The following is a 16,369-nucleotide window of genomic DNA, read 5'->3' on the forward strand; positions in this document are numbered from 1 at the left end:
GCAAATCTCTTTGTTAGAGTAATGAAGGGTCAGTATCTTCAGCTTGAGGACGAGACCCCCCCAGGCCTACAGCTTCAGAAAGCAATGAGTACGTCTGTAACCCAGATTCGAGAACATACAACAAGCTTCATCTGAACTCTGATCAGGACTGAACAAGACTTCTACCCAGACATTGCATCGCAATGATCTGGAATCCACTCTACTACAGACATTTCTTTGCTTAGGGATCTTAGCCCATGGAAGGGGGGGAAGGGGTATCATGGTTGAGCCTAATCTTGTCCTCATTCAAGATCTGCTCAGTCACATTTTCCTGCAAAAGTCACTGACTGATAATCAGCAGCAGGAATCCTGGCTGACTTTTTTAAAGCCGACACTTCAGCGACGTTCTGAGTGTTGCGTTGCGGAAGATGTCATCTTTTGGATAAGACGTTAAACCTCTCAGGTGGATGTAAAAGATTCCATGGCGATTCCGGTAGAGATGTATAACGGGCGGCTGAATCGATAACACCCATTTTACACTATCACCCAAAGTCAAAGTTACCCCCAATGTGATAAGTCTCAATTTCAAAACAGTAAGGATGTAGTAAAGAGGAGGAATGTAGGGACGGTGTATTTGGAGCTTAGGAGGACAAGAGAGGAGAGTTCAGCGTAGCACTGGCTGTATTGATTTAATAAATGACGAGAAAGGTTGTAATGAAGAGTGAAACAGGTTCAATGCTAGAGCTGAGAGAGAGAGGGGGGGAGGGGGAAGAGTGCAAATGCCCAACATATGGTAAAACATTTTTTGGTACTTTACTCAGGAGCGGGAGAGAGGTGCTATAAGAGTCTGTCCAGATAGGAGACCACAATTCAAGTCTTGGATAGACTTAGACTTCAGAAAGAGTTAAGATTTGTCGAAGGGTCCAAAAGGTTTGGGCATGAAAGGGGAAAGCAAGCTGCTTGGAGGAGATGAGAGAGTTCTACTTGAGGAGAGATACGACAGAGAGAACACAAATGTCGGCAGATGTAGGTGGACTAAAGGTGGAGCTGGGTAATGCTGTGACAGTCACATAGCCTGGTTAGTGGTCACCTGTTTGCTTGATGTCACATTGCAAAAGGATCAAGAGAGGGGAATAAAATAAAATAATAAGCACCCCTTAAAAAATTGATAAAGTGATTTAGTTTTGTTGTAATATCATTTTATTTACAGAAGGAATGATTTAATTGGGCTTTGATAGAATCATTGCATGTTACATGCACATACAGGACGGAATAATCCTCACTGCAGTCCTGTACTTCCTTAGTTACACGCACATTGGGAATTGAAAGTCTGGATAAGATGACCCCCCAGATAGATGCATTGCAGTTGAGTATGAGTTATAGAGAGAATATTTTACCTAACAAAGTTTGTTTGGCTTACAGCTTTCCCAGGCCGGGGATCTGATAATGGAGGTATATGTTGAGACAAAGGTGACAGACTGTTGCATCACTCTCAAGGTGAGTTTGAAACCATCAGTTCCTACGAGCAGCCAGTAGGGTTTTCAGCATTAGATTCTGGGTGCAACCAAAAAGAGCCATTGCCACTCGCTGTGATTCACTTGTCTTTGGTGCAGCTTTCTGCATTCCCGCTATATCATATAGTTTGTCAAAAAGGTAAAAGCAATAAAGGTAAAAAAAAACAAGTTTAATTCTATAATAATTAGGCAGAGTCAACACGGTTTTATAAAAGGGAAAAAAAAAATCATGTTTGACAAATCTATTAGAATTTTTTGAGGATGAAACTAACAGGGTAGATCAGGGGGAACCAATGGATGTAGTATATTTGGATTTTCAAAAGGCATTCAATCAGGTGCCACACAAGAGGTTGTTACACAAGATCAGGGCTCATGGGATTGGGGGTAACATATTAGCATGGATTGAGGATTGGTTAATGGACAGAAAATAGAGTAGAAATAAACGGGTCATTTTCGGATTGTCAGATTGTAACTAGTGAGGTGCCATAAGGATCAGTGCTTGGGCCTCAGCTGATTACAATATATACACCAATGACTTAGATGAGGGGACCGAATGTAATGTTTCCAAGTTTGCTGACGATACAAAGCTAGGTAGGAAAGTAAGCTGTGAGGAGGACGCAAAGAGTCTGCAAAGGGATATAGACAGGTTAAGTGAGTGGGCGAGAAGTCGGCAGATGGAGTATAATGTGGGAAAATGTGAAATTATCCACTTTAGGAGGAAGAATAGAAAAGCAGAATATTTTTTAAAAGGTGCGATATTAAGAAATGTGGTAATCAGAGGGGTTTGGGTGCCCTTGTACACAAATCACAAAAAGTTAACATGCAGGTCCAGCAAGCAATTAGGAAACCAAATGGTATGTTAGCCTTTATGCAAGGAGGTTGGAGTATTAGAGTAGGGAGGTTTTGCTGCAATTATGTAGGGCCCTGGTGAGACCTCACCTGTAGTACTGCATACAGTTTTGGTCTCCTTATCTAAGGAAGGATATACTTGCGTTAGAGGCGGTGCAGTGAATGTTCACTGGATTGATTCCTGGGATGAGAGGGTTGTCCAATGAGGAGAGATTGAGTAGAATGGGCCTGATTTCTCTGGAGTTTAGAAGAATGAGAGGTGATCTCATTGAAGCATGTAAGATTCTGAGGGGGCTTGACAGGGTAGATGCTGAGAGGCTGTTTTCTCTGGCTGGAGAGTCTAGAACTAGGGGTCATAGTCTCTAGATAAGGGGTAGGATATTTAAGAGTGAGATGAGGAGGAATTTCTTCACTCGGAGGGTTGTGAATCTTTGGAATTCTCTACCTCAAAGGGCTGTGGATGCTCAGTCGTTGAGTATATTCAAGACTGAGGTCAAAATATTTTTGGACACTAAGGGAATCAAGGCATATGGGGATGGGGGGGAAAGTGGAGTTGACATTGAAGATCAGCCATGATCTTATTGAATGGCGGAGCAGGCTCAAGGGGCCGTATGACCTACTCCTGCTTCTATTTCTTATGTTCTTATGTTCTTAATTCCTGTGGTGGCCCATTCACTATTCATCAGGGTGCAAATATCAGGCAACCCAAGTTGCAACTTAGAAGGAGCAAGGGGAATCTGTTGGAGTTTTTTTGTCACCCAAAGGATAATAGATCATGGAATAAATGACCAGAGAATGTCATCAAAGCAGACAATCTAAATGGGGTGCATTTGTATAGAAAGGATTTAGCAGTTTGGCAAATAGGTGGGTAGCTGGGTGCATGGAGTCTTCTCCTGTTTCTAGAAGTCCTTGTTTTACAGAGTAAAATGGGAGTGCTGTGTCTTTAGCGTCATCGTCTCGAGTGGTTTGGTAGCACTGGGATGGCATTTCTGACAACACACCTGCGCTTACAGGTCTCACCTACAATGACATCGGAAGAACTGACGAATCAGGTGCTAGATATGAAGAACATGTTAGCTGGAGAAAAGGAAGTTTGGGTCACCTTCGAAGCTATTGAAAACGGTGAATTGGGTGAGTGGCAGAATCTTTTCACAGGGTATATATTTTAGAACTTCAACAAGTGTGAAAGTTTGCCGATTTATTTGTTTGGTTACTATACATAAATACATGTCAGCCGTGGCTCAGTGGTAGCACTCTGGGCTCTGGGTTAGAAGGTTGTGGGTTCAAATCCTGCTCCAGAGACTTAAGCACATAATCTAGGCTGACACTTCAGTGCAGTACGGAGGGAGTGCTGCACTGTCGGAGGTGCCGTCTTTTGGACAAGAGGTTAAACCAAGGCCCCTCTCGTGTGGACGTAAAAGATCCCATGACACTATTTCGAAGAGCAGGGGTGTTCTCCCCGGAGACCTGGCCAATATTTATCCCTCAACCAACATCACTAAAACAGATGATCTGGTCATTATCACATTGCTGTTTGTGGGACCTTGCTGTGTGTAAATTGGCTGCCGCATTTCCTACATTACAACAGTGACTATACTTCAAAATTACTTCATTGGCTGTAAAGCATTTTGGGACGTCCTGAAATCATGAAAGGTGCTATATAAATGCAAGTCTTTCTTTCTCTACACCATTACAATAGAAAATAAAAATCTCCAGCTGCCCCCCAGTTGTCCAGTGGGGAAATGCATCATAGTTTATGCTGCTGAACCAATTTGATCTGGAAGGTCCAATGTTTGATTGTAATTCTATGTGAAGTTCTGTTAGCTTCAACCGTTGGCAGTAGGGTGTCTATTATTGGGCCTTAGGCCCCCCTGGATAGAAGGGGAAAATCAGGTAGGGCTCTTGCTCCAGATTGTTATGTAGCAGCTCCCTGCTGAACAATGTGTGGGTATATTCAAGGTGTGGACAGGATATGGCAGAGCTGTGATGCTGCCCCTCCCCCACCCCACTCAACCTACCAACACTAAATTCGGGTTGATACAAGAATGGCCACGTCAGAGAACCGACAGTAATTCTAGAATCATAGTTCAGTATAAGTCAGCTGTTCAGGAGGTGGACAGGAGAAAATAGATGGAAGAAAAGATACTAAAAAGGGAAAAATGACCAACTTTATACTTATGAACTGAACTGTTTATCACAGAAGCTCAATGTCCAATTAGTAAGTTAGTCTTTAAAATTATGAAGGGGTTTGATAGGGTAGTAGAGAAGATGTTTCCACTTGTGGGAGAGTCCAAAACTAGGGTCCATAAATACAAGATAGCCACTAACAAATCCAATAAGAATTCAGGAGAAACTTCTTTACCCAGAGAGTGGATCTTGCTATCACATGAAATAGTTAAGGCAAAAAGCATAAATGCCTTTATGGGGAAGCTGGATAAGTACATGAAGGAGAAAGGAATATAAGGAAATGCTGATAGATGAAGTTGGATGGGAGGATGCTCATATGGAGCATGAATACTAGCACAGACCAGTTGCGCTGAATGGCCTGTGGCTGTACTGTAAACTCTACACAAATTATAAATCTCAGTTTCAAAGACAGCTGTCTGATAAACCTGATGCAAGAGTAAACAGTGCTTTGGTGATAGGTATAAACAGAATACTAAATTAAAACATTAATCTCCTTGTTAAATGGACACTAAAGTACTGCAGGTTGACTTAGTACTTATGCTGTAAGATCCAGTCTATACATTGTATCTGGTTGAAGGTTTATACAACCTGTGAACGTAATGGTTCAACTTGTACTTCAGTATATTCAAGAGATTTACCCAGACTGTTTACTTCCAAGTGGGTACAAGCCCACAAAATAACAAATGGAAAAATGCTATACTGGCTCAATAAACAGTGCTCTTCTTGAGGCAGGACTTATGTTGTGAAGCCACTCCAGAGACTTGAGTATAGACTCTAGGCTGACACTCCAGTGCAGTACTGAGTAGTGAGGGAGCGCTGCACCATCAGAGGTGCCATCCTTCAGATGAGACATTACATGAGGCCCCATTTGCCCTCAGATAGATGTAAAAGATCCTGTGGTACAATTTTAAAGTTGTAAACAATTTTACAACACCAAGTTATAATCCAACAATTTTATTTGAAATTCACAAGCTTTCGGAGGCTTCCTCCTTCCTCAGGTGAATGTTGTGGAAATGAAATCCTCAAACCCTTCGCATTTATAAATCACAGAACAATACCTGGTGATTACAGAAAGTCTTTCCAACTGCCCGTTGCCAAGGCAATCACAGTGTGCAGACAGAGAGGTGTTACCTACAAGTCCACCGAGTATACAAACCACCAAAAAAAAGAGAGAGGCAGAAACATAGAAAAGACAGCAAATGATCCGTTATATTAAAAACAGATAACATTTGTTCGCTGATGGGGTTACGTGTAGCGTGACATGAACCCAAGATCCCGGTTGAGGCCGTCCTCATGGGTGCGGAACTTGGCTATCAATTTCTGCTTGACGATTTTGCGTTGTCGTGTGTCTCGAAGGCCGCCTTGGAGTATGCTTACCCGAAGGTCGGTGGCTGAATGACCTTGACTGCTGAAGTGTTCCCCGACTGGGAGGGAACCCTCCTGTCTGGCGATTGTTGCGCGGTGTCCGTTCATCCGTTGTCGCAGCGTCTGCATGGTCTCGCCAATGTACCATGCACTGGGGCATCCTTTCCTGCAACGTATGAGGTAGACAACGTTGGCTGAGTCACAGGAGTATGAACCGTGCACCTGGTGGGTGGTGTCCTCTCGTGTGATGGTGGTATCTGTGTCGATGATCTGGCATGTCTTGCAGAGGTTACCGTGGCAGGGTTGTGTGGTGTCGTGGACTCTGTCTCCTGAAAGCTGGGTAATTTGATGCGAACGATGGTCTGTTTGAGGTTGGGTGGCTGTTTAAAGGTGAGTAGTGGAGGTGTGGGGATGGCCATAGCGAGGTGTTCGTCGTAATTGATGACATGTTGAAGGCTGCGGAGAACATGGCGTAGTTTCTCCACTCCGGGGAAGTACTGGACGACGAAGGGTACTCTGTTGGTTGCGTCCCATGTTAGTCTTCTGAGCAGGTCTATGCAATTTTTCACTGTGCGGGCAGTTGGAAAGACTATCTGTAATCACCAGGTATTGTTCTGTGATTTATAAATGCGAAGGGTTTGAGGACTTCATTTCCACAACATTCACCTGAGGAAGGAGGAAGCCTCCAAAAGCTTGTGAATTTCAAATAAAATTGTTGGACTATAACTTGGTGTTGTAAAATTGTTTACAATTGTCAACCCCAGTCCATCACCGGCATCTCCACATCACAATTTTAAACAGCAGAGGAGTTCTCCCAGTGTCCTGGCCAATATTTCTCCCTCAACCAACATCAATAAAACAGATTACGTGGTCCCTATCACACAGGTGCTAGTGGGACCTTGCTGTGCACAAATAGGTACTGCATTTCCTACATGACAAAAGTGACTACACTTCAATTGGCTATAAGGACTTTGGGACATCCTGAGGTCATGAATGGCACTATATAAATGCCTTTCCTTTTTCTTTCTTATCATAGCTCAAACAAGCTTCTACTCCACTTCCAATATTTGATGTTGATACACAATGACAAAATTGCAACCACTACTTTGCACCCCAATATCAAACAATCATCCCTCACCCAATCAACTCAATATTCTCTTATATGCTGGTCAACATCTGGTTTAGCTAGTTAACTCCCTTCAATTGACACTAAGTACCTTATTAACATCAGGTAACCTTACAATCAAAGCTTATGACTCCTGCAAGCTCAATGATATAATTGCTTTCGGTGCCTTGTCCCTTGTCCCTTAAGCACTCTCACAACAGATACCCCAGCACCACCCAATGCTCTGCTGTTGCTTTGATTGACAATTGCAGAGCTGAGTGACAGCTGATCCTGAGACTTGAGCTTCTGCCCCTTTTCAGAAGCAAGAGTTACAGCAACAAGCACATACTGAGATTACTGTCATCACTTCTTATTGTCCACCATGAAGGGAATTGACCGGGTAGATAGGGAATCCAGAATAAGGGACACAATCTTCGAATTCTAGATGAAGATGTTGAATGTGAATCCCAGAAAATCTTCACACAAAGAGAATGAGGAATGCATTGCCTCAGAGGGTCATAGATTGATAGTCAATTGAGTTATTTTAAAGGGAAATAAAGGTGTCAAGGGATATAGAGAAATGGCAGGAAATTGGGATTTGAAAGATAGAGCTGCCATTGCTAACTAAAATGGCAGAGCTGGTTCAGTGGACTGAATGGTGGGCTCCTGTACTTATGTTGTTACGAGAGTTGGTTTGTGAGCAATGTGTGATCACAACAGGCTTGCTCTATCTGACCTGGCCCCCTGCTTATTGTGTGGCTCAATAACATTTCATTATCTCCACAGAGCGCCCGCTCCATCCTAAGGAAAAAGTTCTGGAACAAGCTCTCCAATGGTGTAAGCTTGCAGAGCCTAGCTCAGCCTATTTGGTAGTGAAGAAAGTCCCTGCAGGAGAAGGAGGAAATCTTTACTCAGGTAAAGAGTTATTACGACCATGGCAAATAAGCATGAGGCATAGGGCACAACCTACCTAAAGCTGTGATGAAGCAGTAAACTTAGGGCCTTCTCTGCGTACAGCATCATAGCCTGCCCAGGGTCAACAATTAAAAACCAGATGACTTCTGCACACAGTGCTGTCTCATTTAGCTCTATTCTACACACTTACTTAAATAAAGTTAGTTATGCTGATCAGTGATAACGTTGTTCAAAACTTACGGGATGGAATACAACTTTATCAGGGGCACAAAACGAGAATGGAAGATCGGACGGGGTGTACAGCGGGGGGGGGGTCAATACCTTACCGCCTGTTTTCCTTCCCCGCTGAAGTTAAATTTCACCCCGAATGTGTGCAGAATAGGGTTTTGTTCCGTTTGGACAAATCTCGTTAATCATAGAATCACAGAAGTTACAACATGGAAACAGGCCCTTCGGCCCAACATGTCCATGTCGCCCAGTTTATACCACTAAGCTAGTCCCAATTTCCTATAGAATCATCGATTCTATAGGAAATGAGCTCATATTATCGACACACTCGACAGGGTTGTTGTGTGTCTGATATTAATTCCCATTTACATCAACAGAAATCAAGTCAATCCTGTTGAACTAAATTTCAACAATAAATTAAAGTCCATGGTTTTTGCAGCAGATGTGGCTTCCATTACACTCAATGTGGAACTGCAATGAATTCAGCTCTTGCCATTGGTACCTTCTCAAGTTCAGTGGCATCAGTCGCTCCCTGAAGTGGCCTGAGAATCTTACTTGCTGCCCTATGTCTACTTGTACAATAGCACATCCCTGAGATAAAACAATAGCACCCCCTTGTGATCTGGACCAGATATTTTACGTGTATTTCTTAAATCAGTCCGCTGTTAAAGAGATTTATCATTAGGTGAAATAGGGCTTCATACGAATCATTAAGCTGTTTTATTTACCAGTAAGGTGAACATATAAAACAACATTTAAAATCGACTTCACTCATTTCCATATACAACTAGCCTTCACATAGTAATAGGAAGTTACTGTGTACCCCAGTTCAAAGAGTTAGCTTCCTTGATTATACCGATAGTGGTGAATTTTGTTTGTGCCTGATGCTCTAACCCTTCTGGTATATGAGGTATTCATTCACTTTGTCACTTTTTTCCATTTACGACAGCTATTAAAAGTGATACTCCAAAATGTGGGGTCTTGAAGTGTCGAGAGGAGCCACCAAAACTCCTGTCTGGCAACAAGTTCCAGGAACGGTATTTTGTTCTACGAGATCGTAAGCTGCTTCTTTTTAAGGATAAAAAGGTAAGCTGTGGATCAGTCTCATTACTTCTGACACGTGAGAATGCCAGTGCATTGGTTTCATTGCTGGAGTGGAGCCTGTGTTGGGAGCATTACCAAGCCATGTTAGTCAGTTGTTCCATGTATTTATCTGGAGGAGGAATGATACATGAAAGGATTTTTTTTTAAATTTCTAAAACCAAGAGCTATCTGAATCCTCTGTTAACAGGTTCTTCTGAAATTTCTCTCTATTTACTGGGTCTCCCATAGCTAGGCAGCTGGGTGCTAAAACTATATTGCACGGTGAGATGGAGGGGCATTGACTCACTGAAAGGGGTCACTAACAATATAATTTACCAGAATTTATATGGGGTCTAAAATTTGGGGGGTGGGGCAGAAATGGAGGTGGTGGTGATAAATATCTTCAGAGTGGACAAATATTGCTCAGGCAACTAGGTTTCATTAAAAACATGCTAGGAAACATCCCAATGGCTCAGAGGAATATCGGTCAGATAGACCCAGAAGGTGCCAGTTTTGAACCCATGATCCATGCTGAGTTAGCTAATCGCAGCTGGGGCAGGGGCGGTGGCACGACCACAGTGCCCTTCAGTTAGGGAACATAGAAACAGGAGTAGGCCATTCAGCCCCACGAGCCTGATCCACCATTCAATTAGATCATGGCTGATCTGTATCTTAACTCCATCTACCCGCCTTGATTCCATAACCCTTAATGTCTAACAAAAATCTATCAATCTCAGTTTTGAAATTTTCAATTGAACAGTTTTTTGGGGAAGAGAGTTCCAGGTTTCCACTACTCTTTGTGTGAAGAATGGCTTCCTGACATCACCCCTAAATGGCCTAGCTCTAATTTTTTTAATTCATTCATGGGATGTGGCCGTCTCTGGCAAGGCCAGCATTTATTGCCCATCCCTAATTGCCCTTGAGAAGCTGGTGGTGAGCCGCCTTCTTGCAACTGAGCGGCTTGCTAGGCCATTTCAGAGGGCAGTTAAGAATCAACCACATTACTGTGGGTCTGGAGTCACATATAGGCCAGACCGGACAAGGACGGTAGGTTTTCTTCCCTAAAGGACATTAGTGAACCAGATGGGTTTTTACGACAATCTGGTAGTTTCATGGTCACCATTACTGATACCAGCTTTTTTATTCCAGATCTTTTTTTATTTTTTAATTAACTGACTTTAAATTCCCCATCTGCTTTGGCAGAATTTGAACTCATCTCCAGATTACTAGTCCAGTAACATAACCACTATGCTACCATACTCCTAATTTTAATGTACCCCTTATTCTGGTCTCCCCACCAGAGGAAATAGTTTCTCTCTATCCACCTTATCAATTCCTTTATTCATCTTAAACACTTCAATTAGATCATTAGATTAATAGAATCATACAGACTTACAGTTCAGAAGGAGGCCATTCGGCCCATTGTGTCTCTGCCAGCTGATAAAAGAGCTATCCAGCCTAATCCCACTTTCCAGCTCTTGGTCCGTAGCCTTGTAGGTTATGGCACTTCAAGTTCATATTCAAGTACTTTTTAAATGAGATGAGGTTTTCTGCCTCGACCACCTTTTCAAGCAGTGAGTTCCAGATCCCCACCACCCACTAGGTGAAAAAAATTCTCCTCAACTCCCCCCTAATCTTTCCACCAATTACTTTAAATTTATGCCCCCTGGTCATTGACCTCTCTGCTAAGGGAAATAGGTCCTTCCTATCCACTCTATCTAGGCCCCTCATGATTTTATACACCTCAATTAAATCTCCCCTCAGCCTCCTTTGTTCTAAAGAAAACAACCCCAGCCTATCCAAACTTTCCTCATAGCTAAAATTCTCCAGTCCTGGCAACATCCTCGTAAATCTCCTCTGCACCCTCTCTAGTGCAAACACATCTTTCCTGTAATGTGGTGACCAGAACTGTATGCAGTACACTAGCTGTGGCAAACTTGTGTTTTATACAGTTGTAGCGTACCCTCCCTGCTCTTATAGTCTGTGCCTCGGCTAATAAAGGAAAGTATCCCGTATGCCTTCTTAACCACCTTATCTACCTATCCTGCTAGCTTCAGGGATCTGTGGACATGCACTCCAAGGTCCCTCTGTTCCTCTACACTTCTCAGTATCTTCCCATTTATTGTGTATTCCCTTGCCTTGATGCCCTCCTCAAATGCATTATCTCACACTTCTCTGGATTGAATTCCATTTGCCATTTTTCTGCTCACCTGACCAGTCTATTGATATCATCCAGCAGTCTACAGCTTTCCTCCTCACTATCAACCACATGGCCAACTTCTGTATCATCTGCGAACTTCTTAATCATGCCCTCTACATTTAAGTCTAACTCATTGATATGTATACCACAAAAAGCAAGGGACCTAGTACTGAGCCCTGCAGAACCCCACTGGAAACAGCCTTCTGGTCACAAAAACACCCGTCAACCATTACCCTTTGTTTCCTGCCACTGAGCCAATTTTGCATCCAACTTGCTACTCTTCCCTGGATCCCATGGGCTTTTACTATTCTGATCAGTCTGCCATGTGGGACCTTGTCAAAAGCCTTGCTAAAATCAATGTAAATGACATCAAACATGCTACTCTCATCGACCCTCCTTGTTGCCTCCTCAAAAAATTCAATCAAGTTAGCCAAACACGACCTTCCCTTAACAAATCCATGCTGACTGTCCTTGATTAATCCGTGCCTTTCTAAATGACGATTTATACTGTCCCTCAGAATTTTTTGCAATAATTTGCCCAGGTTAGGCTGACTGGCCTGTAATTACTTGGTCTATCCCTTTCTCCCTCTTTAAACAACAGTACAACAGTACAACGTTAGCAATCCTCCGGCATCACACCTGTAGCCAGAGAGGATTAGAAAATGATGGTCAGAGCCTCTGCTATTTCCTCCCTCGCTTCTTTTAACAGCCCGGAATACATTTCATCCAGGCCTGGCGATAGATCTACTTTCAAAGATGCTAAACCCTTTAATATTTTCTCTCTCACTATGTTTATCCCATTCAATATTTCACACCCCTCCTCCTCCTTAACTACAATGTCTGCATCGTCCCCTCTTCTGTGAAGACAGACGCAAAGTATTCATTGAGAACCATACCCACTTCCTCCGCCTCCACACCCAGGTTACCTTTTTTGATCTCTAATAGACCCTACTCTTTCCTTAGTTATCCTCTTGCTCTTTATGTATTTAGGAAACATCATTGGGTTTTCCTTGATTTTGCTTGCCAATGTTTTTTCATGTCCTCTCTTTGCTTTCCTAATTTCCTTTTTAATTTCATCCCTGCACTTTTTATACTCCTCTAGGCTTTCTGCAGTATTGAGCTCTCGGTATCTGACATAAGCTTCCCTTTTTTGCCGTATCCTACCCTGTATGCTCCTTGACATCAAGGGGGCTCTAGATTTGGGAGTCCCACCCTTTTTCTTTGTGGGAACATATTTGCTCTGAACCCTCACTATCTCCTCCCTGAATGCCTCCCATTGCTCTGAATCTTCTATCCTCAAGGGAATACAAGCATTGTCTATGCAACCTGTCCTCATAATTTGACCCTTTTAGCCTCAGTATCATTCTGGTGAATCTGCGCTGTAATCCCTCCAAGGCCAATCATATCCTTCCTGAGGTGCGGTGCCCAGAACGGAACGCAGTACTCCAGATGGGGTCTAACCAGAGCTCTGCACTGCTGTAACATAACTTCCACCCCTTCGTATTCCAGCCCCCTTGAGATAAAGACGAACATTCCATTAGCCTTTTTAATTATTTTTAATTATCACAGATTTGTGACTCCTGATCAATCTCCCTTCTGTCTGAAGTGCTTTCACACATGGCAGACACAGCAGCAAAACATTTTGCTCACGTACTGACAGAAGGTAAGGTCTTGGTGGGATGAATTGGCACACAACAGGTTTGCAAAAGGAGAAAAAGCTGCCTGGAATAGGTGCACTAGTATCATAGTATGTTACAGCTCAGAAGGAGGCCATTCAGCCCATCGTGTCTGTGCCTGCTCCTTGAAAGAGCTATCCAATTAATCCCACTCCCCTGCTCTTTCCCCATAGCCCTGTCAATTTTTACCTTTCAAGTATTTGTCCAATTCCCTTTTGAAAGTTGTTATTGCATCTGCTTCCATCACCCTTTCAGGCAGTGAATTCCACATTATAACTCGTTGCATTAAAAAATGTTTCCTCATGTCTCCTCTGGCTCTTTTGCCAATCACCATAAACCTGCATACTCTGGTTACCAACCCTTCTGCCACTGGAAACAGTTTCTCCTTATTTACTGTATCAAAATCTTTCATGATTTTGAACACCTCTATCAAATCACTTCTTAACCTTCTCTGCTCTAAGGAGAACAACCCCAACTTCTCCAGTCTTTCCACATAACTGAAGTCCCTCGTCCCTGGTACCAATCTAGTAAATGTTTTCTGCACCCTCTCCAAGGCCTTGACATCCTTCCTAAAGTGTGGTGCCCAGAATTTAACACAATGCTCCAACTGAGGCCTAACCAGTGATTTATAAAGGGTTAGCATAACTTCCTTGCTTTTGTACTCTATGCCTCTATTAATAAAGCCCAGGATCCCATATGCTTTTTAACAGCCTTCTCAACTTGTCCGACCACCTTCAAAGATTTGTGTACATACACCTCCAGGTCTCTCTGTTCCTGTACCCCCTTTAAAATTGTACCATTTAGTTTATATTGCCTCTCCTCATTCTTCCTACCAAAATGTATCACTTTGCACTTCTGTGTTAAATTTCATCTCCCATGTGTCTGCCCATTTCACCAGTCTGTCTATGTCCTCCTGAAGTCTGTTATTATCCTCCACATTGTTTACTACATTCCTGAGTTTCATGTCATCTGCAAACTTTGAAATTATGCCCTGTATATCCAAGTCCAGGTCATTAATATATATCAAAAAGAGCAGTGGTCCTCATGTCCACCGCTGGGGAACACCACTGTACACTTCCCTCCAGTCTGAAAAACAACCGTTCACCACTCCTCTCTGCTTTCTGTCCCTTAGCCAATTTTGTATCCACGCTGCCACTGGCCCTTTAATCCTATGGGCTCTAATTTTGCTTACAAATCTATTATGTGGTACTTTATCAAATGCCTTTTGAAAATCCTTATACACAACATCAACCGCACTACCCTCATCAACCCTCTCCGTTACTTCATCGGTAAAATCAATCAAATTAGTCAAACAAGATTGTCCTTTAACAAATCTATTAGCCCATGCTTTTCCAATTAGCTTAACTCAAGTAGATTAAGAAGATGAGAAACGTTAGGGATGGGAGAAGGCTGTTCAGCCCATCAGCCCTCTATTACATTAGCTCTTCCATGATGGTATCAAATTATATTTAAGATGAATGTCCACAAGGCTTCTTCAGCAGCAGCTCTCTAACCTGAAGGACATGGGCATCAGGTGCATGGGAATACCATCTCCTCCAAGTTCCCCTCCCTACCTAACAGCACTGTGGGAGAACCTTCACCACACGGACTGCAGCGGATGAAGAAGGCGGCGGCTCACCACCACCACCTCAAGGGCATGGAGGGATGGCCAATAAATGCTGTCCTTGCTGGTGACACCGATATCCCCAGGATACATTTTTTTTAAAGTACAGCGAGTGGGCGGAAAGGACACACCGCTGGGCCGAAGTTCTGACTTGATGCCAAAATAGCAGAAACTTGCATTGGTAGAACCATTGTTTCTTTCTTACATAATGAACATGTGCCTAGCCCTTTAATTATTGCGTGCGTCTGTGTGTGTGTGTTTGTCTTTCATATGTACATTTTAATACACAAACTATACAAAGCCCGAAAGTTGTGGAGTTGGATCTTTTACTCTGATATTTCTTCAATTAATTTCAACCTGTTCTTTCTAGTTATGTATTTAAACAAAGCCCGTAAGATACAAGTATAAGAGTCGATAGAGTGTAACAATCCCGCAACAGGCAGGCCTCGATTAACAAGCATAGAATGGAAGAGGAATGTGATCATCTCACGTTGTCCTTACTTTACAGAGCTCCAAGCCTGAACGGGAATGGTCTCTCCTTTCACTGAAGGTTTACCTGGGCATTAAGAAGAAGCTGAAAGCCCCAACAGTGCAGTAAGAACAACATTAACTACTCGTTGGAGAAGTTAAGGGGAAAATCTAAACCAAATCACACTTCTCAGCTCAGTGACGATCAAAGGCAAAAAACAAGTGTAACAAGCTCAGTGTGTCATGGCAGATGCTGAAGGATTTGGTTCCTGATCCATTCTGAGATGAAGTATCTCAGCGGGGAGTAGCTATGGTGCACACTGAAGCTGGCTTCAGTTCCCTGAGCTGGTAGAAGGGGAATGGGCAAGGAATTAGCCAAGGTTCTGGTTCCTGATCACCGTCTCAGGCTACAGAGAAAATGCAAAAGAATTCCATACAGGTGGAGCTATCCCAACATGCAAAGAAACAAAAAGCACTTTCTGAAAATTATGGGCCATATCTGACCATAATTGTGTTACAAGAGAATACCTCAGGTGTACAGTTTGCAACTAAAATCTTACACTCGGAAATTTTTGGAAAAAGGATAAAATTCAATGTGTGAACTGCTTCCTAATTTACAGTTATAGGTAAAACCTGTAGGTTTATAGGTAAAACCCTATTAGGTGTACTGCTGTCACATCGAATGCATAAATGTGCGACTCCTTGATCAGATTTTATAGTGTATGCTTTATTAAAACTCCCTACCTAACAGCACTGTGGGAGAACCTTCGCCACATGGACTGCAGCGGTTCAAGAAGGCGGCTCACCACCACCTTCTCAAGGGCAATTATGGATGTGCAATAAATGCCGGCCTTGTCAGAAATGCCCATATCCCATGAATGAATTAAAAAAAACAACATGGGGTAAATTTTAAGATTTAGCACTCCTGTCACGGAGCTGCCCTCAACAGGAGGGCAGATTGGACAATCGGGCACCAGGGTCAGCATGCCTGGCTTGAGACTGTCACGTCTGAATGAATTGTATTGGCCGGAAAAACAGCAAGGCCTCAAATAAGGCGCACAGATTTCTGTGCCCGATTGGTCTGACCTGCCGTCCTGTCGAACAGGACTCCACAGTGGGAGTGCTAACACGTAAAACTCACCCCACTGATCATTCGAGAAATGTAAACACTCCTTT

General features: G+C 43.0%; 1 protein-coding gene across 4 annotated transcripts in view; it reads left to right on the forward strand.

Moving 5' to 3' along the window:
• arap3 (ArfGAP with RhoGAP domain, ankyrin repeat and PH domain 3) overlaps positions 1-16,369 on the forward strand; it is a 201,361-nt gene that overhangs the window by 170,639 nt on the left and 14,353 nt on the right. For all 4 annotated transcript variants that reach the window (XM_067996050.1, XM_067996053.1, XM_067996052.1 and 1 more), the window contains exons 22-26: positions 1,402-1,476; positions 3,356-3,473; positions 7,786-7,914; positions 9,092-9,228; positions 15,234-15,319. In XM_067996050.1, the coding sequence (XP_067852151.1) occupies positions 1,402-1,476; positions 3,356-3,473; positions 7,786-7,914; positions 9,092-9,228; positions 15,234-15,319 (545 nt within the window). The remainder of the gene's footprint in view (positions 1-1,401; positions 1,477-3,355; positions 3,474-7,785; positions 7,915-9,091; positions 9,229-15,233; positions 15,320-16,369) is intronic.

The sequence above is a fragment of the Heptranchias perlo genome, chromosome 14 (genome assembly GCF_035084215.1).
Source record: "Heptranchias perlo isolate sHepPer1 chromosome 14, sHepPer1.hap1, whole genome shotgun sequence".
Taxonomy (NCBI): domain Eukaryota; kingdom Metazoa; phylum Chordata; class Chondrichthyes; order Hexanchiformes; family Hexanchidae; genus Heptranchias; species Heptranchias perlo.